The following is a 24,036-nucleotide window of genomic DNA, read 5'->3' on the forward strand; positions in this document are numbered from 1 at the left end:
ATCAGAATTCTGCTTATGCTTTGTTGCTGCTCTTTCTTCATCATCTGCTTTTATTTCACCAGTTGTCCGTTCCTGGCACAGCAGCTGACCCCCATCATTCCAGTCCTAGGAGGAGCTCTGTTTTTGTTTGTACTGGGGACTCTATTGAGAACCAGCTTCAGTGACCCCGGCGTCCTGCCTAGGGCCACCCCTGACGAGGCAGCGGATTTGGAGAGACAAATAGGTAAGAGATTTCATTTCCATCTTATATATATATATATATATATATATATATATATATATATATATATATATAATATATAGAAGAACAAAGTCTATTTTAAAATCTGCATTTTGGGGTTTCTCTCCTTATGTTTTTTTTTATTGCTTTTGTGCCAGTATATAGTGCCACAAATGTATTGAGGTCCAACATACTTACTCCAAAGTGCTGAAATAAGCTCTCAATGTAAACGCGTGATGAAAATTGTGTCATTTTGTTCCAAGAGAAGCATCCGCCTACCAAACTCTACTCCTGAGAGTAGAGTTTGAACCAGAGAGCAACACTTTGCTCTCTGTGCAAAGTGTTGCGTGACTGGTCAGAAGCTAGTTGCCGTGTTTTATACCGAAATGGGCTCGGACAGCAATGTTGATATTTCCATTAAACTATTCTGCTTCCACCATCTTGCAGCAGGAGACACTAATTTTTTTTTTTTTTGAGGAACATTCGTCAGACGTGATGAGAAATTATGTACATTTGTACGGTTCCTCACCAAAAATCTCCTAGAAAAACAAGACTAGCAAACGGCTAATGACTCTTGGATGGAAACTGTAACATTGTTTTCCACGGAGGAGGCTGTGTGTAGAAAGTGCGACGCTCTCTCTGTGACTGCTACATAAAAACAAAACCAAGGATTGCAGGGAAACAGGGAGAACCCTGGTGAGTAAGGACGTTTACTGAAGCAGGAGGAATGTCCCCCAGGTGGTCTGTATGAAAGGTGTATGCGAAAACAAACAGTTTGCAACCGTGTGACTGTGTGTCGACTGTTCGGCATCAGATGAAGGATGTGGGATCCTTTAGTGATTCTCCTTTGTATGTTCTTTTGTGCATGTCCTGTTTACACAGCTCCCATCCGTCTCATCTCCCCTATCTGAGAAAATGTTCCATGCGTAGCTGGATTCAGCTTTTGTGTGGGTGTTTACTGCCTCCCTGACACATTAACAGGAGGAGGTGTCTTTAGTAAATCTGCACAGCCAAAGAAATAGGGGCTTCAATTGACTTTAAAGGTTCTCTTTGTCTTTGCTGGGATGAATTATTGGTACTGCACTGAACTGCTCTGCACAAATGGCCTCCGATCTTTTTATTTAAAAAAAAAGCTTCTCCAAATACCCCTTTCTGATGGATTACGTGGTCATAAATTGTCATTTGATAAATACCTTATCTAATATATGTTGGCACAAGTAAAACTATTGGTGAATTAGGAAGCACTAATGTTGAACTAACTGAATTAACAGAAGTTAAGAGGATTTTCAGAAAAATTCAATACTTAATTTTAGTAAATTTGTTCAGTCTGGAAAACAAATCCCATATTAGGAAACAATTCATAACATGGAATAATCTTCCTTGTGCAATTATTAATCCCTTTAAAATGTGTTCAGCTGTAGGATTGTTCCTGAAGTTGAGCTTAATTTCTAAGAACATCGTTCTGTCCTCTTGTCCTAGAAGGGTGACATGACATGGAGGCCCATCACTTAGTCACAGGAAACTAGATCGCATGAGGGCATGTATTTACTTTACCACCTTGCACAGTAAGCAGGAAGGGAAAAGGGGTAATAAAAATCTTCATAGCTCATTATGGGAGAACTGAAGCAAAGAACAGCATCTTGGGGGTCACCAAGTGTCCATAACAACCATTAGACAGTGTGTACGTGCCAGTTGTGTGGGAGTGATACAAGGAAAACAAAAATCCTTTTCTGTTCAATCATCACAAATATGAAAATGATGAGTTTGATAAAGATCACTGGGACTTGAGCTGAGACTGCAGATTTTCCACAAACACTCCAGGTGGGTGTGACGAGAAACAAAGAATGAGTAGTTGGAAACTTCTTTGATGGACCGGTTCCTAACTTTGGACTGCATGACATCAGACTATCTGAAATAGCTCAAGGTTTTAAAGAAGAACAAACGCTGCCATTGGGTCGTCACCGGGTCTTACCACAGGTTAATGATCCATAACAAATGACCGAATTTACTCAGAATGGTTAACCAGGCACAAATTCAACCTTTTTCCTTGGCCATTGAACTAAACCATGTAAGAAGGATTGGATGATCTAGAGATCAATCTTATGAAATGTTGCAGGAAAAGACAAAGCAGTGACCAGATCAGGAAACAATTTATTTTCCTACTAGTCACACACAATAAAAAATCACAGTGCTAAATGTACTGCTTTATAAATGGACAGAAGCAGATGATAATAATGATGGCTCATCTCAAATGGATGTTGCCTTGGCTTGAGGTGATGTCAGGAAGATTTGAGGGCCAGATAAAGGACAGTGTGTAAAGCACAAAGGGATGTCATCCTTAGAGGTTAGTCTCTTGGCTGTTAAAGATAGTAAATATCCTTTTAATGATTAGCTGCGGGAAAATTCCTTCACAGTAAGTTAACAAGAGGGTCAACATTTGTTGTCAGTACAAGCAAGAATCCATCTGCCCGTTGACTTCATTTCTAGGATTTATTGTGGTTTGCTAAAATTCTTTGTAAGACGTTAGTGACTGTCATCGTTGCAAAAACATATATTCAGTATCGGTGACTCCCAGTGCGTTTTTTTTCTCTCCTGTTTTTCCTTTACATTTTCTGCTTCTCTGACTTTACCAGGGATGTCATGTTTCAAACATCAGTGCTGGTTTAGTGACCAACACTCAAGGATCGGTAGGTGCCCTGCTGCCCAGTAGCTAAATGGATTATCACAGCTTAGCTCACTAGTTTAGCTGACTTAAAGTGTTCTGTGTAATTGTATAGCTTTGCTTGGAATGTGAAACTTTTCTCAGCCATCATCCTCTTCTGTGCTTAAGGCCATTAGGGCCTCATTAAACAAACTCTGGCCTAGCTTAATTAATCTCATTAGGAGACTTAAAAGCCTTTGGAGGAAAGTTAGAGTACCGAAAACCTGTAGCAGCGGCAGAGACATTAAAGTGCAGAAGTACCATTTTATGGTGAAATTTATTTTATTTATTTTTTTTAAATAACAAAGGAATTAAAATATTCTGACTTAAATCTGAAAGCCTTTGGTTGTTGAGTATTTTTACTTTTCCTTTGAGTATTGTTGTCTGCAACTGAAATTAAACAAGACCTGTCAAATATTTATTTATTTTTCCCCCAAATATCTTGTCTTGCTTTTTAGCAAAGTAGTTTTCATTTCTAAGATTTCTATAAAAATGTGTTTGGCTGCTACAAGCGTGTGTTAATGATTTGCTTTGGTGCTTAAAGTAGAGCCACAACATATTTTTACACTATGATATGAATTCACTTTCCATTCTTCAACCATCTTTGTTCTCAACCATGCTTCTCAGTGTTACGTTAATAAAAAATAATTGTGATTCCAACTTCTTCTTAATTGTGGACATCCATTAGCTTTTAATTTTTCCTCAGAACTTTGAAAAAACCCCTAACCATCTTTGTCTACTGGTGTTAAATTGTTTTTGTTAGCATGCTGGTATTTGCCTGTTGAATTGTGCTGCCATGAGAACATGCCTGCTCGATGAGCCACATGTTAATTTTGCACATAAAATTCTAAGTATTTCCAGATGAAAACCATTATCTAGCATTTAAACGCATTTGCACTAGTTTCACATTTCTAACCACACCCCTAGCCTTTCGGTAGCCCATAAACTCCCTCAATTCCTACTATCTTCTCTTAACATCAGGTGTCTGCATGCTGCTTTGGATGTAACGGTGTGGATTCATGGTCAGGTTTCTTTAAAATGGGTCCAAATACACCTTGAATGTTGAGGATCTGCAGAACAAAAGCAGTTTTGGCCATGTGTATTAGTATAAATTGTAATTCTACGTAGGCGGTGTGGATGTTGATGCATTTGTATCTTTAATCTTAAAATCAGATTCCCGTTCTTATCGGCTAGTCTTTGCGCTGCATTGAGCAGATTTTGTTCTCCGTAACCCTCCTGTCATTGTGGAGTAGACCTGCCCTGTAAGTAGATGACAATGTTTTCAAAACAAAATGCCACAAGGCTCAGGTTCAGCGCTCAGGTTCAGCACACATCTCATCGATCTGTTGACTAAGCAGTGTTGAGCCTAATCTGTGAACAGTACAGGGACATTCAGGTCTCTCACATTCCATATCCCAGAAGGGAAACTTTATCTCTGCTGACTGCCAAACACTCAGCTTCATGTTAGAGTGGATAATTAAGTATATATTCATCATGTCTTACTATTCCGTCCTGCCACTGAACTGAATGCAATAGAAAAAAAAAATTGTGCAGAGCAATTAAGGATCACAAGAAAAAATGTGGCCAATATTGTTTAATATTTGTTTAAAAAAAACATGCCGAGTTTCCCCTTGCCCTACTGCATTTGATGCCCATGCATGTCTGGCTCGATGTGTCGGAGCGAGACAGGCTGGCGTGATTTCAACTTCCATATGCCAGATTCAAAATCCTCTCTGAAGCAGCAATCAGAGAGAAGGAATGGATCAGACTGCTTGTTTCTTTCTTTACTCTGAAATGGTCAGAGCCTCCCTTTGATTTTCCAGCACAAATACAGTTTTTTTTTTTCTGTTGCCATTGGAGGAAATAGATCTTGACACGTGGGATTTGATTTGCAGGTGGAACAAGCTAAGATTTTAACATTTCGAATTTAAAAAATCATTTTCCTGTTAAAACTTGTCTTTTGTTTTGCTTCATTTTCTTGTAGGAAAACTATTTCAGATGCCATATTTGAATCCATACTGAATCCATATCCTCTCTGCTCTCTTTTTCAGAGAGCAGAGACAGTTTTATGGTATTAGATGCAGTTTGTTTTTTTTCTGTTGCAGTGAGTCTGTAAAGAAGCTTGTTGGATTTAAAAACCTTGTAGATCTAAATCTTGAATTTGCTCTGGCTGGATTTTTGAGACCACAGCACAGATGTGTTAAAGTGGTTGACTTTGAGTCATCTGTGTGTGTAAGAACTAAATGTCATGTATTTTTTCAAGAATTTTACTTATAAGGAAATTTCAATGACGTAAAATATCAAGAAAATATCGATTCAGTTATTTAATACATACAGAGTGATGTATTTCAAGTGTGTTCATTTTTAATATCATGACTTGCATCTAATAAATATTACATTGGTCCAATAATGAAGAGGATTTTTGTTACAGACATGTTGCAACCATTTCATTGGGTTGGTAAAATATAATAGCCAACATTGAGTTGATTTGAGTTATATGGCAAGTTGAATTGCCATATAATGAATATGTGTTGATCACAAATTTTATTGATGTCAAAGTTTATTTTGGTGAGGCACCTGATTGTATCCTGTTCTTTTGAGCCTTGTGTGATAAATTGGTAAAATATTCCAGTCAGAATAAATGATTGACTTTATGATGAGATCACAGGAGCCTCTCGGTAACTGAGCATATGGGGATTTACGTGGCGTTTTATTGAGCACCGGTCTGACCTGTTTAATGCCCGTCCAATCACGATTAATAATTAATGTTGATCTTTCCACCACCACTGTGATCCCTTTACTTTATAATGTCAAATAGCAATGTCCTCCTCAGTTTCCTTTAACAGCTAGTGGCTAACTTATAACTTTAAAATGTGAATATAGAAGACTAGAGCTTCTTCAGCTGCTAAAAGTAATGTCTGATTAATTGCCATGAATATAAAGAAATGATGCTTTTCTGCATTTTCTTTGTGCAAAACCTTTTCATCTTAGTTGTAAACTCGGACTGAATTTTTATGGAAGGAAATTTTATCATAAATCAAAGTTGTGAATTCAAGCCTGCTCCACTAAAAGTTGAGTTCCATTCTCAGGGTTGTTGAAGCCTCTTGGTGGCACAGGGCCACTCTGCAGTGCAATGCTGTTGTGGGATGGAAGACGAGGCTTTAAGTACTTGACTTCTATTATAAGCATTTTTGAAAGAAACGCAACGCTGAGCATTTTGTAGTACTTGGAGTGTTTTATTCTCATTGAGAAAAATGCCGCTTTTATTTCAAAGGCTCATTTGCGATTTCTTGTCTGAGATGAAGTTTCATCATCAGACACAATATTATTTTGCATAGACACCGGTACATCAATAATCCTTTAATTTTAAAGGACTGCTGACACTCTTTATCATCCGTTCTACAGTCTTGAAAGCGCATGAGTAAGAAATGGCTGTTTTCTTTTTCACTCCTTCTCTTCTGTGTTGTTGGATTTGCAGTGACGGGAACATGAAAAAGATGGACTGAAAAATGAATATTGTTTGTGACGGAGCTGCTGCTGGGGGAAGCATAAGAACAGAGCTGTCACTGTAGAGCTGTTTAAGTAAAAACTTGTTAGAAAAAATTGAACTGGTCTGGACTGAGAGGAGATGCTTATCAGCAAATATTCTCTAAATCAGCCGTTTTATCTTCGAGCAAGACGCATCTAATATTTATTTAAGCTGAAACACAAAGTATACCTGCAGTAAACATCATATATATTAACCGAGACTTTAAGCTTTTCATTCTTTTATCCAGATAGATGTTCAGCATGAAGCCGCCTTCAGTGGCATCCTTTTCAGAACAAAATGCCCCTTCCCTCTGGTCTAATGACTGAACCGAGGTCTCAATTGAGACATTTCTCCCTTGAGACCTTGTGGACCAGAGGACGACAATCCTGACTCTGTATTCTGGACAGAAGGCTCTCACGGATGCTGGATTTATTTATGCCGTCTTTCTTTTCATTCTGTCCCCCAATATAATGAGACGTGTGTATATCTTTATCCCATCTCATACTAACATGTGCTTTAAGGTGCCTTATATATTTATATGGTAAATTGGGTTTAAAGTATAAACTGTACGCAACAAGATGGCTGGTTCAGAGAGCAATTAGTTGATGATTTACTACATTGAAAATCTGTAAAAAAAAAAAAAAAAAAAAAAAAAACCATAAGCCTTAATAAATAATCACCTCTGAAAACAATGCTCAGTTGAGCTTTTTCAGGAGCTTTTATAAATGCTACCTTTTTTGTATGCAGTGTGGGCACATCAGCGGAAGCACAGAAAAATCTAATTAGCTCAGCAAACAGTAATCAGGAATCCTCATGGAAAAACGATTAAATAAAATGGCATCCCACAAGCTTTGCACTGTTGCAACTGTTCAGCAAAACTTGATCTTTTTTTTCTAACCTGCTCAGTTTTTATTATTAGTCGACACCTCCAGCTGAATGAGAAACACCTTTCGTCAGTGCAAGGGGAAATATTAGAGTTAGAGTTAATTAACATAGGCAGGTAGGATTTTAGGCATTTTGTGGAATCACAATGAGACCAATGGGCAACATACATACCTGCAGCAACCCTGTGCGACTAAGTTTAGATATTTAGATCCAGCTGTGAGTCTCAAAATAATGATAAACTTGAGAATAGATGGCTTAACTTTTATTGTTTTAATCTTACATTTTTGCAGGTCCCTTGTATTCAGCAACATAACAAAATAGTGAAGGTGACTATGGAAAGTGGAGTTGTAGTTACTATGAAGTCCTTGGTACTATTTATTTACATTACAGTGTATGAAAATAAAAAGAAAAGTATTTCTGTCGCTCGGTCAAAGTCCAGCCTTCAATGTTGCATAAGGTCTTAACATGATTGTTGTAATTTAATTAGCTAAAGCCGTTGTTAATTATACCATTACTGTCAATGCCACTGGAGCAACATTCCTTGACAGTGTGAGGAGTAAGGTGAGACAGAAGACAGTAGTTTCATGTTGAGGCTACGTAGAGGGTGTGTGGTGAACTTGGTCTTTTTAAAACGGCAGGAATTGAGCTAGGCTGTTAAATTACCAAATAATAATGAACACTTAAGTTGTCTTGTTTATGAGATTGCATCCGAATCCTATGAGATGTGACCCTGTAATGATGATTGTGCTTATGAGTGGGTATGCCATGAGCATGCATATATAAGTGCTGTTACATCACTCTCCATTGTAACTTGGCCTTGCCTTTTTAGCTTCAAGCTCTTAGACCTGGCCTGTCTCTCTAGGGAATCTCCCTCTAGGCACTGATGTAAGGCTAAACTATGGCTGCCCAGACAGCTAAGTGTACAAAATGGCTTTGATCAGGAGAAAAGCTACTTTGACACCCCTGCTTTCACACTATTTCACTGCATGTGGACAGTCTGCCCAAGGAGTACAACAGTAAGGTTCATGCTGTAGATTTGCAGAAATGATAAAACTTGATCTTTTAAGCTGTATTGTATGCAGAGTATTTATTCCATTAGGTTATCAGGTGGTGGTGTGCAATTTTATCTTTTGTTTGCCTCCTTATCAGCACGTGTATGAAACTACAATGTTCTACTCATTTGTAAAACACTTATTACCAAAAAAATCTTAATAATTTCAACTTGAATAATTAATATAAAACCCTCATTAATTCTACCTTCAAGTGATGTTTTCTCCCTGTTTCCTGGTCCTGGATTCACATCACTCAAAATCCCATTGTGCATGTTAAATATTTCCTTTTCAAATTCAAAAACGAAATTGGAGCACACGCAGCACTGTGCATGAATTACCTGTTATGGTCATTTGCCTGCTTAAGATGTAAAAACTGATGGCTTTGTTTCCAGTGTATATATTCGTACAGTCAAATAAAAATGTTAATATCATAAAAAGTTTAATTTTTTTTTTTTTGCTGCTCCTTTCAGAAAGTGAAACTTGTATTCAAAATTCATTCAAGAATTTATAGATCACTTTGTGTTGGTCTAATAGTCCATAAAATTGTATTGAGGTTCGCAGTTGCAACAGGACAAAGTGTGGACGACTTCAAGGGACATTTATATTTCTGAAAGAAATTGGTTTTTGGTTTGGTTTTACATTGATATAATAACCCAAACATGGTCATCGCCTGGCAAGAGCTGTGAAAGCAGATCGTCCTCCAAATTGCTCTCAACTTTGTCATTATTGTCCCTCTGAATGTCCCGAGGGCAGGCGATCGGAGCGGAGGAGAGAAGAGAGCGTGCTGTAGGCATTCCTCACAATAGGGGCACATTCAATAGAAGCTGCATTTCCAATGCTCTCTTTTAGAAATGTCAAACACCCACATAAGCTTTGCAGTCCCTATCCCCCCCACTAATACACGCACACACACACACACACACACACATGCACACATTCTACTCTAAAGACACAGGCTTCACCGGGATCTCAAAATTATCTTCCTACACACACTATTTCCTTCTTTCTCGGTGTAAGAGTTCTCTGAGGAGGCACAGCAGTGGTAGGATACATGCTCTAGTTTTTATCTCATAAAAAATTACTATCATCGCTTCATCCTTGCCGTTTCGTCTCTCACCACTGCTTACTTAGTCTTAAACTCATTTAAAGCAGCTTCTTAGGGGGTTATAGAGTGATGTTTCAGTTATTATATTTCTAGCTGATGCTAGTATTACCTGAACCAGCATTATAGGTTTAAAACAGAGTCAAAGAATTGGTACATTTTCCTCAGTAAAAAAAAAAAAAAAAAATCAGCTTTAATGGCGAAGTCATGCATCCAAACAGTCTGAACAGAGACCCCCCCCAGCACTTCCAGGAGTCCCCACTGGGTCTCCATCCCAGCTTTGAGATGTGATGTTTCCAGTCTCTTTTGGTTCTTTCAAAAGCCCACTCGTCAGGGAAATTACTGTTGATCTGTCAATCAGTATCACACCTCTACATCTTAGGGACTGTAGAAAATTAGGTGTTACTTGTGTCCCACAAAAATATTCATGCACACATTAAAGCCTCATGCACCGAGCTCTGCATGGATTCTCATGCCTTTCTTTGGTTCCCTCTTTCTTTTCTCTTGCCCAGATGTGGCCAACGGCACCAAAGGCTACAGGCCTCCTCCCAGGACCAAAGAGGTCGTCATCAACGGCCAGACAGTCAAGTTGAAGTATTGCTTCACATGCAAAATCTTCAGACCACCACGTGCCTCCCACTGCAGCCTCTGCGACAATTGTGTGGGTGAGTTTGGCGTTTTCTAAGTTTTAACTGGAAGTTTGAGTCCTGCATGCTTTTAGCATCTAAGTGCATGTTCTCCAGAAGTGCGATTTGTATCACACTTCCGAAGAAAAGTCAGGAAATTAATCTTCTCCACTTGGACCATAAACATTAAACATAAAAGTTCAGTGAAAGGTTCTTTTTTAAAAAATAAATAAATAAATGTGGAAAGAAACCAAACAAATGTATAAAAACACAAAATTTCATTTTTATTTTTTTTTTACATGTAAATGAAGGCATGCAGTAAAAAATATTCTCTTGCTCTTTAGTTTGTCTTTCATATTCAACAACTCCTGTTAGAAATTTATTGGAAGTATTCAGTAGTTTTAGTGGGCAATTTGTTTCTATGTGGTGTCTGGTTGATTTAGTTAGCTTTTTCTCTAAATAAAATCATTTGGAAACATTTTGTGTTGACGAAGGTTATCTTTATTTGATATTCAGCAGTTTTTGATTGGATAATTTTGCTAAGTTTACCAAAAAAAACACAAAATCACAGATCTGATGGGTGAAATATTTTATGTCTTCGGGGAGTACTGTATGTTGGCTGAGACCACTGTGACTTCACATTGATTTTGGAAAGATTGTGTTTGTTACTGATAACACAAGTCGAGCTAAATATCTGAAATGTGATGCAGACCTGCTGAGAAAAGGGCATCAATTGAAAACTTGTTTACTGAAATTATACTCAGTTCATCCCTCCATTGAATGGAAAAATGGTCTTCATAAAAAAGAGAAAATGTAAAGATTTTCTTCTGGTTTTGTGTGTGTGTGTGTGTGTGTGTGTTTTTGTTGTTTTTTTTATAAAACACTACACAAAAGATGTTTAAAATAAATGGTTATCAGGAGCCTCATTGGTCCTGATAACCAATGAGGTTATCAGGACCTCATTGGTCCTGATAACCTCAGGACCAATGAAATACCGGACCAATGAAATACAGAGCTGACTCTTTAGAGTCAGCTCTGTATTTCATTGTCTGTTTCCCTGTTGGAGCAGTTGGGCAACATTTGAGACAAAGATGAAGAGTCTATAAAAGAAAACGATGAAAAGATGGTAATCAGACAGTTTGTGCACACTGGCAGAAAGGAAGGAAGGAAGGAAGATTTCATGAAGATGGAAGAACAGCTGACAGGCAATGTATATTCTTACATAAAGTTGTATTTTATGAATTTTGTAAGCAGATGATTCATGTCTAACAAAAAGAACTAATGAGACTCAGCTGTTCTGGTTTTGTTTTGTTTTTTTTAAAGATGAGACAGAGCAGGAGGTTTGCACCGATGAATTGATTTCTGAAATGACATTGACAAAGGCCTGCATTGTTACAGTTGTATGCTGCTTTGTTTAAACACAAATTTTAGTTTCCATACATCCATTATCTAAACACACTTATCCCTGCAGCGTTGCCAGGGGGGCTGGAGCTCATCTCTAGCAGCCATTGGGCGAGAGGCGAGGTACACATCTTGGACAGGTTGCCATGCCTTTGCAGATTTTAGTTTGTGAATTGAAATAAATGATAGATATTGCACTGATTCACAAGGAATGCCCTCTAAAGACACTTGCACACAAAAAAACATACAATTTATATACACACTGTCAGTTAAATCCAAACTTATATAAAGATTCAGATACAACTTAAGTTGTATTCCAATATTCACTCCTTGTTATTTAACAATGCAGTCAAGTGTAATTTATTTAAATTGGTTAAAACTTTTTTGTCTAAGGAAATCGTGCTGGTTGCATCGAGCCACTGAATTTGCATCATTCACTCCTCCTGGGTGAGCATGTGGTGGGGTGTCTCTTGCATTGTGTCACTGACTTTGCAGCAATTCCTCACAGCGAACATCAGAAAGGAAAACTCCTCTTTAACAGGAAGAAACCTTCAGCAGAAGCTGGAGGGAAACGAAGCAGGAGAGTCTGCCACAGATTTAGATTTAGATTATTTGGGCTGAGTGACACGACAACCTCTGAAAATAACTTTTTAATCTATTTATAGGGAAAGCATTCCAGGCTGGTCTCAAATATGTCTTCTCTTAACTGAGATGATCATTAACCTTAGTTTTAAAAAGTAATTATACAATGTAAAACATGAATATAAACACAGATTTAAAAGAAATGACTGGAAACGTGTGGGTGTGTGTATGTGTAATATTTTTTTATTTATGAAAACTGGGATAATGAATGAAAAAGATAACTGTTGTGATCTGAAAGTTCATTATTTCCGTTTTTCAGTCCATGTAAAAGCCGGGGAAAACAAATGTCACAATTTCTGGTGGTAAATTTACTAAATTTCCTGAAGCTCAACAGAATCAGCATTACAACTTTTAAAAATGTTTGACAGGGACAAGATTAATAACAGAAATAGCAAAAAAAAACAACAGTAGGTTGTAATCTGCTGGCCTTTGGGCAGAACTGAATTTAAATGGACATTATATTGACTCTAATGGGTTTATAAGCATGAGTTCAGAATCCCTGCAGAAAACTGTTCCCAGTAAACACATGCCATCTCTGAAGTCAGAGCTTCAAGTCTTAGCTCTGCCAGCCAAAGACAAATAACACATATAAACAAAAACCAGACATGCAGCTGCCTTCTCAGGGCTAAAGCTGAAAACTATTTTTAGACCATTTTGGAAATCCTGGACAGCACATCCGCTGGGTTGAGAAGAAGAGAGAGATCCGACTTGTTGTTAAAAGATCTGAGTTTTTGTGGCCAATTTCTTAAACTGCAGTTCAACTCTACCATGTCTTCTAAACGTTTATTAGGGATATGGGGTGAAATGGTACTGATGCAGGTACAAGTGTAAAAATACTTGTTTTAAAAGTAAAATGCGTTTTTAGTTAAAAAGGCAGTAAATATTCCAACTCAGCAGCTTGAATATGTTTTTAAATGTTTTTCTCTTTATAAGTTGCAATTTAAGAATGCTTTTTTTTTTATTGTAGATTTCCCAAAAACTTACACACCTTCATTTCTAAACATGTAGTAACTGTAAAATTTTATCAGCTTTAGGTCGTGTGTCTCTAAATGATTGTCGTAAAGAACAAGCGCGATGATATTTCTTCTAAAAATTAAAGAGTTTTCTTGTTCCGATAACAAAGTAAGGAATGTGTTTCCAAGTTTTTCTGCTTGTGGTGTTGTAAAAGCCAGAGGGATAACATGCTGTTAAATAAGTAAGACGCCAAAATGGATATCCTCACCCCAGTGGCTGTCCCGGATAATAACATGGAAGATTCACTGCCTTTTTATTAAGGTTCTTCTATCCCTTTGGGTGTGATAGAAGTAGGTTATGGCATGCACAGAATTATGACATGCTATTGCCTGTGTGGTTTAAACTGGCAGCTATCTGTGTTTTTAAGTCTGGATGAATGCTGCTGCTTGTCTGAGTTAACAGAGGGTTGGAATTGAATAATTGATTTTAATGGTAATTTTATTGCTCTTTTGATGTGCTTCAGTTTGAGGACATTCATAGCTGCAATAAGCCCTTTGGGGGATTTGTGTAGTTATGTAAGCAGAAAATAAATGCATCAAAAGAATTCTGGTAAATAAATATGAATATATTGCATTATTATGACGCCATTTAGAGGCATCAGTTCCCTTTTAAAACCATATATTGCTACAGAGTAGTTTCAGCATTGGTTTTTATGATATAATGTTAACATAAAATGTTTACGGTTTCCAGAGAAAGTAGGAGAAGAATCTGTCAATAAAAGCTTCACTTTCTCATCTAGTTGCATTGGTCACTTGATCATAAAAATTCTGACGGACTGTCGCAATTGGCTTCGACTAGTTGTAGCTGTCCTTTCCCATGGGCCAGAGGCTCCAGCTCCAGACGTGTTTCAGTCAGGCATTGATCAGCGGAGACAAAAGCAGGTCATTTCACCTCACTAAGCTAATAATGGAGCTAATTAATTAGTTAAGTAGCTACTGCTGAGCACGGCACGTAGTCTGCACTCAGAGATTAGGCTGCGTTACTCGTGGGGATTAAATAACAACACCAAATACTTCTCCCTCAGAGAAATCAGTGAAATAAGAGTAATGAACTGGCTTAATGATGAAATAAAACACTGCTGATCTATGAAACGCCACATAAACCGTCTTTTCAGCTCAGTGGGATATTTTTGAAACACTTTTTACTTGGTTTGTTTTTATCTCTCATGTGATCAAATTTTCGCAGATTGACGTACCAAGACTACCACTTCATTTGTTTAGTTGTGAAAGCGTTTGATTAACCGTCTTGATTGTTTCACAGATTGTTTCTGTCCCGTGATAGCTTCGCCAGTCAGCTTGTATTTGCTAGATTTAAAAAAAAAAAAAAAAAATCCAGTGTTGGCATATGTAATTTTTTAATATATTTTTCTTTTTATTTTCACAAATATTCAGATTTATTCCGAAATTCAGATCAACTCGTCAGTCTTAAACTTTTCTTATGTCCATCTCTCTGCCGAGATGGGGGCATCCCTTTCTCCACTCAGTAAAGCTTAATTTGCAGTGAGGCTTTGGTTTACACAAATTCTCAGCAAGGGTTATATAATCATCTATAATCTTGTTTTTTCTCTCTTTTTTGTTTTTAAAGCTCAAACTTCAGTGTCTTCATTGTGTAACTTCAATAACTTCCTGATCTCCCTCTCTGTGTCCTTGCAGAGCGTTTTGACCACCACTGTCCCTGGGTGGGAAACTGTGTGGGAAGGAGGAACTACCGTTTCTTCTACATGTTCATCCTCTCCCTCTCCTTCCTCACCATCTTCATCTTCGCCTTTGTCATCACACACATCATTTTAAGTAAGTAGCTCACTGGCAAAGTGCAGACAGACACACACTCTCCTCCTGACTGCGCTCTCAGTGTATTTCAAGCCAGCAGGTTGTAAGTGGGCGGTGTGAAAAGCTGCAGAGTTCTGGCTCGTTACCGGCCTTCCAGCTGGGAGCAGCCGGTGGACGGCTCGGTGCGTCGTCCTTTTTGGTTTTGTGGTTTCGAATCATACTTTATGGTGTAAACCTGATCTGAGGATGGAGGGAAAAAAAAGAGGGAAAAATAATAATAATAAACTTCTTAAGAGCAAATGGAACTTATAGATTTGTATTTTTCATACTCCCACTGGATCCCATGATTCACAGCTCAGTCCTACATTTGTTATATGTAGTCGTGATGAAACCTACCTACCTACCTACCTATCCACAACTCATGGGTAGTGGAATATTAGTTGATGTTTAAATAGCGCTTAACTTTTGGAGTTTTTTTTTGTTTGTTTGTTTGTTTGTTTGTTTGTTTGTTTTTATAAAATTGACCTTAAAGTGTCTCCTAAAGCTAGAGTAAAGCTAAAGTATTTGCCTCCTTACAGATTTTCTCTGTTTGCTTTTCTTGCCACAGGTGAAAGATTTATGGCTTTCAGATCATCAAACAGCAGTAAACACTGGTTTGATATATAAAGAGGAAAACACGTTCTAAGTAATTTTTTTCTCTCATTTTGTCAAAAGCTGAGTTCAGCTGAAGTAGGCTAAAATATGTCAAAAAGCCACGGCATTGCCTAAATCCAGATTTATTCAAGAATGCAAGGGAAACCAAGTCATTACCTCTGTCAGACTGGAAGGAGTTTAAAAGTCCTTTAAAAAGATTTGGGACTTCGGCGAACCACACAGCAAGACATGATGCATAAAAGGTGAAAACTTGGAACAGTAATAAACTTTTCTATATTCTGGAAATATTAAAACAGATAATAGACTATTATATGTTGCAATAGGGAAGACTATTTTATCAAGCACTTCATTAGTGTCTTTCTCTGAAGTGTATTCTTACTGGAGCAGGTTCTGTGCTCTGAATACCTTCCTTAAATCTGAGCAGAAAGTTTGGACAAGAGAAAATAGAGGAATTCAGTAGGAAGGAGACCTTTGAGGTCCTTTAAGTTCACACACAGCTGCCACAGTCGGGCAACTGAACAAGAGCCTGCCTGCTATTTACACCATCGATCGATCGGCTCTCTGTTTCCTCAAGTTTTGGGTGATCGGCTGATACTTGCATCTAAAAGCGATCTTATCTACCTGTACAAAGGTGTGAATGTCAGCCACTGTCCCCTTTTGCTCTGCCAGGAGGGAGGGCTGACTGACAGATCCCGCTTCAGGCAACTTGGTGTAGAACTATGAATCCTGCTATCTAGATGTTTTTCAATAAAATAAGACTGGAACAATGAAGGTGTATTGTGACCTTTATAACACCTGACAGTGTCAGTTCTAACAACAACAAAAAAAAACTATCAAAATTGGAAAACGATGGAGAATATGAGAAGAAAAAAAAACGTGATGGAGACAATCAAACCCTGGTGCTGGTCGTCTGAAGGTTTGGGTCTGCTTTACTGCTCCATACAACTTGTGTAGAACTATAAATCCTGCTCTCTAGCAGAAAATCCTGCTGGAGTGTGTCCAGACTTCAGTTCATAGATTTAAGGATTATGCAGCAGAACAATGATCCGAAGCAAGTTTGCATCTGAATGACTCTGGAAAAAAACAAAACAATTATAAGTCAAAGCCTGGACTTAAATCTAATTAAGTAGTAATTATTCATGCTTGAGCACCATTCAGTGTGGTTCAGTAAGAAGAATGTGTTAAAATAAAGTGAGGCAAAAGACTAACTGGCATAATTTTGTGTTTACTCGGGTTATTTTTGTCTCACAAAAAATGTTTGATCTGAAACATGCAAGAGTGATTTTTTTTTTTTCTTCAAAAATAGAAGAAACTTTTAGGGGGGAAATACTTACTGCTTCACAATACTATAAGTGAGCACTGCATCCAGATCTTTTGCACATGCTCCCGAAAAGCAACTGCATTAAATGTCTAACAAAGTAATTTTCTGTGTTCACAGGTTCATATCAAAAGGGATTCCTCACTGCACTTAAAGAAAGTCCTGCAAGATATCCTTTTGCCAAACTCCGAATAGTGTGAGCTGATGAATATCTGCTTTATAAGAGGGATTTCTTTGACGTTGTCTGATGATTGCCTTATTACTGCTAATTCTAATACTTTTGGGGGGTAAAAGGGGTTTTCTGCAGTTTCATAGATAAACCAAGCAGCAGATAAAATTCTAATCCAATGGAAAAAGACCAGTAGAATTTTATTTTGCACTAACTGCAAAGAATCTAAAGAAAATGACTGATAGGATATATTTTTAATTATTGACAGTGTTTTGCAGCAGCTTTTTTTTTCAGGTTTGAATATGGACATCAAACTGTATGCAAAGTTATACCGCTGAACATTTTAATTCATTTTGCCAATGCCAGAAATAATTGGCTTTGCAGCTTCCACAGAAAAAAAACATAATGGCTGTTGTATAATTAAGTTTCCTTAAATTACATTATGACTTTAAACCCGGCCAATCCCACAATCTGTCATAATCAGTTAACATCAGTCTGATACATGAATTGTTGACCCTTTGATCGAACCATCTGACATATTTACAGAGAAACGTGGAGATTTCCTTTTAATTTTCAGAATGGAATTTATTTAAATTCAACAAAGGATAATTATACTTCAACTGAGAAAATAAGAATCAACAAGGAATTATTATTAGATTGTATTCATTACTAATTAATTTGAAAAAAAAAAAAAAGAACACCACCTTAAGAAAGACCAAACTATTTATACTCCAAAACTACCAGGTCAAATGGAAGTTTTATGATTAGAGAAGTAATGTCTAGAATATTCTCTAAACTGATGAAACATAGAGCTTCAGTTTTTTATTAGTGTGAATAAATGGGTTTTCTGGACTCTTTTTGTGATGATGGTGGTCTTTATTGGCAGTGATCTAACAGGAAATGGGCAGAGAGAGAGAAGACACGGAGCAGATGTCCGAGGGTCGGGAATCAAACCCCCTGGTGACTGCGTCGAGGACTGGAACCCCCACGGGTCTCATTTTATGTCTAAGCGCTGCATTTATTTAAGAAGGGAAACTAAAAAGGGAGATGACCGAGGCTTCAAAATAATTTGTTTCATCAGCTTTAAGCACCAGAATAGCAGGAATAGAACTGAAGAGTGATTTACATGACCTGAAATTGGCCTGTGGTGTCATTTACAGAAACATTTGTGCTGTGGTTCCCTCTCTGCTATCTGCAGCTTGACTAATGCGGAAATCTTGGTTCAAGCTGCTTCTGTTGTTTCCTTCAAAACTTCTGCGTGGTTCAGTAGTCTGGGTGTCTTTATGGTATGCAGAGACAGACATGCACAGTTCTTTATTCAAAAATAAATGCAGTGTCTGATGGAGATTGAGTCTTAGGATCTGGACCTTCCAGGGGAGGAGACAGCCGAAAGACCTGATCAGCCAATCAGGAGAGGACTTGTGGCAAACCGAGCGGTGGTTTGTTAAACAACCAATAATAGATTTTTTCCCCCCTAAAATAATATTAGATTCAGACTTCAAAGTTTAAAAATATCTATCATGACTTTAAACAAAGTCCTGTCTTCACATTACTATATATTCTGTTTGCTTGACAGTCAGCAACATTTTTCTTTAAAAGTTGCAATAGATTTTGTTGTTCTAAAACATCCATCCATCCATCCATCCATTTTCTTTACACCCTTGTCCCTCAGTGGGGTCGGGAGGGGAGCTGGTGTCTATCTCCAGCTAACGTTACGGGCGAGAGGCGGGGTACACCCTGGACAGGTCGCCAGTCTGTCGCAGTATTCTAAAACATCTTGAATTAAATTGATCATATTAGGTCTGTTTTGGAGAATGCTACATACGGTATGTTGTTATTTTCACTCGGATAAAATGCATGTTTTTCTTTCTTTAACTTTGTTTCCATTTTAGTACCTACTACATTTATGGCAGCCATATGTAGCTTTGTCTACACCTTCATCATCTTCCTGATATATTTCCAGTTACTCTAAATCGAATTTCTATTATTTTTGCTTCTCTATTAACTTTATGCTGCATGTTTAAACATTTAAATATCCCTTTTCTCTGTGCTTGAGTGAGAACTTTTTTTTTTTTTTGATATTGATGGGTGGGGGGAAAAAAAACAAGGTTAAAGATTAATTGAGTTTTGGACGATTTTAAAGTACAGACTCCATGTCTGTGAGTAACCACCTCAGGCACTTCTTTGAGACACTAAATTATGAAGTAGTACAATCTGAATCTTTGTGTCTTTTTAGAATAAAATACACTCTTACAGAGACTATCCTAAGATGTAGTACATGTCCTAAGGGGTCTTTGACATTGAGTTCTGTTAATGTGAAATGATTTTCTCCAAGTGTTTATGTATTGTGGGCTCTCAAGTGAGCACATGAAATGAGTTGTGGTCTACAGCTAGAGCCAAATTGAACTGCTAACTGGGAAGTGTTAGCAAGTGGGCGGCCCTCAGGCTGTAGGTCACTGTAGTCTCTGCTACAGCTGCATTTTTATAGTCCATCTTGGCTCTAAATGGGTCTGTTATGTACCGGTCTATGAGCTTTTAACATTGTTGTCTGTAGTGTTGTTGAAAATGATTCCTTAACCTTGATGGTGTCACTGTGCTGGAGGTGGTGGTGTGTTTTTTCTCTGTCTGGTCCATAGTGGGCCTCTCAGGCTTCCATACCTACCTGATCAGCTCCAATCAGACCACAAACGAAGATGTGAGTATGAACGTTGAATGAGTTTTACAAAAGTATTTATTCAAGACGATTTGTGAGCAAATCAACATGTTTTGCTCTTTAGGTTTATGTTTCTTTATTGAGTAATTTTAAATCGAAATGAAATAAACAGGACTCAAAATAAAAGCTTTTTTTTCTCAATTAAAGTAGGATATTTGGAATTGTGTCCAGAATTATGTTTTTATATATGCTGGCAGATTAAAAACCTTTAAATGGCTGGATGTACCCAGATCTTTTATAACAAATAAAAATAAATGAGTACTCCCAAAAGAATAAATGGAATATTAATAATTGATGATGTTTCTGGTGTCAACCCCTGGTTACAACAGGGTTCCACTGCTATTGTAGGTGCCAGAGTGTGAAAGGTTTGGGAACCACTTACTTAAAGCGTAAAAACTCATGTTTTATGCAAAAGTCTTCTCAGAATGTATCCTTAGCTTGTGTTTATTTACTTGACATGGGTAACCTTGCCGTAACATAGGCTCCACGAGGAATATAGTTTGTTGGTGCTCACTCCTAACATGTGCACGCAGCTTGAGCTCTGGATTCTTTTCAACTCGGAGCAGAGAAAATGTTATCGCAGCTTGGTGCAGTCCACTCTGCTCGCCACTGCATGTTGTTAATAATGTCAAGGACACTTACTTGAACTCTGTATGTGCCACCAACACTTTCAGTATCAACACAAGTGCATCTCTAAGACTCTAAATGTCTTGTTGTTTAAAATGTGTCATCTCTTCCAGATTAAAGGGTCGTGGTCTTCCAAAAGAGGGAAGGACAACTACAACCCTTACAGCTCTGGTAATATATTCACCAACTGCTGTGTGGCACTTTGTGGACCCCTGCCACCAAGGTATGACTAGTGTGTGTGTGTGTGTTTGCAAATTTCCAGATGCCCACATTACTTGTTCAGCATATACATGGTTGTCACCCGCCATATATAAACAGAGCCAATCTATTTCGCAACCCCACTGTGAAAGTGACATTTAAAGAGATGTCCTGGATTTTGAGATCCTTGTCGGTCTTATTTCATTTTTTTTTTCCCCCTCTTTTTACTGAAATAATTAACTCCTTTTTCCCCCTCATTGTAATTTTTAGTTTTCCCCAGAGGCCAACTTTGAAACGGTCCGTTAAGACTCTGTTTGATGTGAGGAACTTCTTTGAAATGAGCCTCCCGGCAGCCTTTTTCTAAACTTAGCAAAGACGACACAGGAAGAGCGTAAACAATTTCAGGCCTATTCTAACCACATCCCAGATCAAAGCTTTTTAGACATGTTAGATTTCATCCTTTTTCTGGTCATTTACGAGCCATCTGTCACAGCTATGTTCTCCTCTCCATGTGACCTTAAGCGTCGCTGATATCCTCATAGCTTCAGTAGTTTGAACAACCGTTCACATTTCTTTGAAGCTGTGGTTCTTGGTGGCCTTTCCCCGATTACTCTGAGCACTAACTGAACAGATACCTGGAAGTGAGTGTCTTTTCAGGCTGCTGTTCCCTTTTTTATATGAAGAAATGAGACTCAAAAGATGTAAAAGAAATAATTAAAGTTTTGATTCTCTGCATTTTTATGTTCCTAAAGAGCATAGACAATCATTTTACAACTTTTTCTTTTCAGTTCTGCTTAACCTTGTATTAGCTTTGATGTCCGAAACTGAGATATATAAAAACAAAAAGAAAAAGCACAGCTTAAAGTTGGAGAGGAGTGACACACTTGGTGGTGCTGATGGCACTGATGGTAGAATCTGTTAATTCTGCCATCAGCGCATCCTGTAGTGTTCATCCAAGACAAAAGTAGAGCTACCAAGGTCATTAGGTAAAGATTTGTAGCTATTAAAAGGAAGAAGGAAGTCAGTAGCATTGGACGCTAAACAGTCCAGTACCGTACACAGGGATGTAAAAGCTCCCTTTGGTAATTTACCACAGTGGTGATTACTGGTTGTGACAAAAATCTGAATCCTTGAAAATCTGAAAGTGCTCTGAAATTAATAAAAACGCCCAAGAGCTTGTGGTTCTGTAATATGTCTGTCATATAAATGTATCCATAGATGCCCACACCATAATGCAAAGTAAGAAGTTCTGCCGAAGCCTTTTAGAGACTTTCCTAATAAGCCATTTGGGTGCACTGTGCTCTGGCCGTCTCGAGCAATAAATCTCCAGTAATGATTCCTGTGGGTGGTGAGGAGAGTCCTCAGTGCACAGGTGGCTGCCATCTGGGCATCTGTGTCTGTGTTTGTAGCCACAGGCGCCGTGCAGCTGGATCCAGCAGTATTATGGGAACGTCTTCCCTCGTCTAAAGTCCAAGCAAGCATCACCGCCTCTCACGTTCTCATGCGCAGATCGCCGTGTAGCATTCTCTGCTGACACCTTGAATAGTGCCTTTATATGTGTCTTTTAATGCAACTCGGGCTGCTGCTGCGTTCTCCCTTTAGTTGATTTCTGATTCTGAGAAACACATTTTTCCCTGCAGCCAGCTCAGCCCCACTGAAACCGTCTGTCCAGGCTTCCTTGTGTGAAATGATTATCCCGTTTATGCTGTTTAACACCTCTCTGGCTGCATGCTTGTCTGCTAGATATTGCTCTGTGTCTGATCAACCTCTGTCTGGCTGATAAATGGCCTCCGTTCGCTGTACGTAGCCCATTAGCGCTCACGTGTGCATGTGCATACCAGGGTTCAGCAGGTTGTTGTCTAAGCAGCCGCGTCAGGGCTCTGCAGCATTAACGACGGGACAGAAACAATGATTCACTCCGCTGCCCCACTGCAGGACTGCAGTGATTTATCACCAAGTTCTGGTTTTATGGATCTCTGTTGGTGGAAATATGGGGGTCTGCACTCTCTCAGCCTCTCTCTTGGTCAAGACTTGAATAATAGAGTTTGTGCACAACTTCATGCATCAAAGTATTTACAGTGTGGGCACATCAAGGGTCATTTCACCTGTCATAATTCTCTCCACCTTGAAGGAATTATGACAGTTTATCTGACTTTAATGTCTTGTTACGTTGTTGTGGTTTTAATAAAGATAATCTTGGAATGCTGTTGCTCTGTTATGCTGTTTGCTGTGTGTCAATGAAGCCTTTTAGCTCATCTATTCTCACATTTCTCTGCAGTCTCATTGACAGACGAGGCTTCATCGAAGCAGACGCACCACAGATGGCACCACCGACCAATGGCATCACCATGTATGGTGCCACCCAGTCCCAGCAAAGCCACATGGTAAGACGCAGACCTGAGACCACTCTTGTTTCCTCAGGGAGATTTAATAAAAGTGAAAAATACAGATTTGAGTTTCACCAGTTGATGTGGATGTTTATACAGTTTGTGCTCAGCTTGTTTATGTGCAGAGTTTTGTCAGAAATGGAGCGGAGGTGAAAACAGGATCCCTTTGCCATCTCACTACTTTAATTGGACAAATCTTTTCTAATCTGTTGTACAGACCTGCAACCTGCATGTGATGTTTTAGTCCCGTCTCTCTTGGTTACTTCTGGTCAAAGAATTGAGTTTTAAAATGTGAAGATCGTTAAAATTAAATCCTAACTTTAGCAGTGTATCTATGGTGTTTTCAAACAATATGTTTGACCATTTCCATAAAGAATGACACCAGTTGTGTAAGGAATATTCCTTTTTTTTGCAAAGCAATTTTTTTTAAAGATTGAATATTCTTTTGAAGAAAAATGTTTGAAAACTAAAAACTAGAATAAAATTGTTCCTTACTTGAAAAATTTCAATCTTCGTATCGTGGGTACGATTAAAAATAAGCTATGTTTTTAAGAGTTCTATTGCTTCTGAGCACATTATGTTTAGCTGAACCAAAGGCGGAAATGCCTCTAGTTTTTTGATTTTGGTTTAGATCAAAGCATATTCATGTTAGAATTGCTTAGACCTTGCATCTGTAACTGCTGTGAAAGGTTGTTTTGCAACGTATAAAATATAAATATGTCCTCACTTCAGATATATTTTTTTTGTAAAACAATTTATGCATTCTTTCAATTCAAATTGATGCTCTACTTCGTGTTGAGCTATGACACAAATCCTAACGCAACACACTGAGGTTTGTGGGGGGAACATGACGACATTTCATAAAGGTGTTACTGGTTTTGGAGAACTCTAAGTACAGTAAAATGAGAAAACACTTCTAAGGCTACACACACTCTGTGTATTGTTCACAGCTAGATAATTAATTTATTGTTGAACCACACGTGTTTGGAGCCATGACTTTTTTTTCCTGGTGTTTTAGCTGATTTCTTG

The 24,036-nt window shown here is 38.1% G+C and overlaps 1 protein-coding gene and 1 long non-coding RNA gene across 2 annotated transcripts in view; one reads left to right on the plus strand and one right to left on the minus strand.

Annotated features, from left to right (window-relative positions):
• Positions 1–24,036, plus strand: part of LOC103136056 (probable palmitoyltransferase ZDHHC14) — a 29,535-nt gene continuing 5,499 nt past the window's right edge. The window contains exons 1-7 of the mRNA XM_007549145.2: positions 1–223; positions 10,002–10,154; positions 14,825–14,962; positions 17,034–17,082; positions 19,675–19,777; positions 20,536–20,645; positions 22,899–23,004. Of these exons, the coding sequence (XP_007549207.1) occupies positions 16–223; positions 10,002–10,154; positions 14,825–14,962; positions 17,034–17,082; positions 19,675–19,777; positions 20,536–20,645; positions 22,899–23,004 (867 nt within the window). The 5' untranslated portion in view covers positions 1–15. The remainder of the gene's footprint in view (positions 224–10,001; positions 10,155–14,824; positions 14,963–17,033; positions 17,083–19,674; positions 19,778–20,535; positions 20,646–22,898; positions 23,005–24,036) is intronic.
• LOC107835903 (uncharacterized) lies at positions 10,991–14,829 on the minus strand. Its single transcript, XR_001661745.1, has 2 exons — positions 11,127–14,829; positions 10,991–11,047 (listed from the first exon to the last, which is right to left on the minus strand). It is a non-coding gene; the product is annotated as an uncharacterized LOC107835903 (long non-coding RNA).

Source organism: Poecilia formosa, unplaced genomic scaffold (assembly GCF_000485575.1).
Source record: "Poecilia formosa unplaced genomic scaffold, Poecilia_formosa-5.1.2 Scaffold30, whole genome shotgun sequence".
NCBI lineage: Eukaryota > Metazoa > Chordata > Actinopteri > Cyprinodontiformes > Poeciliidae > Poecilia > Poecilia formosa.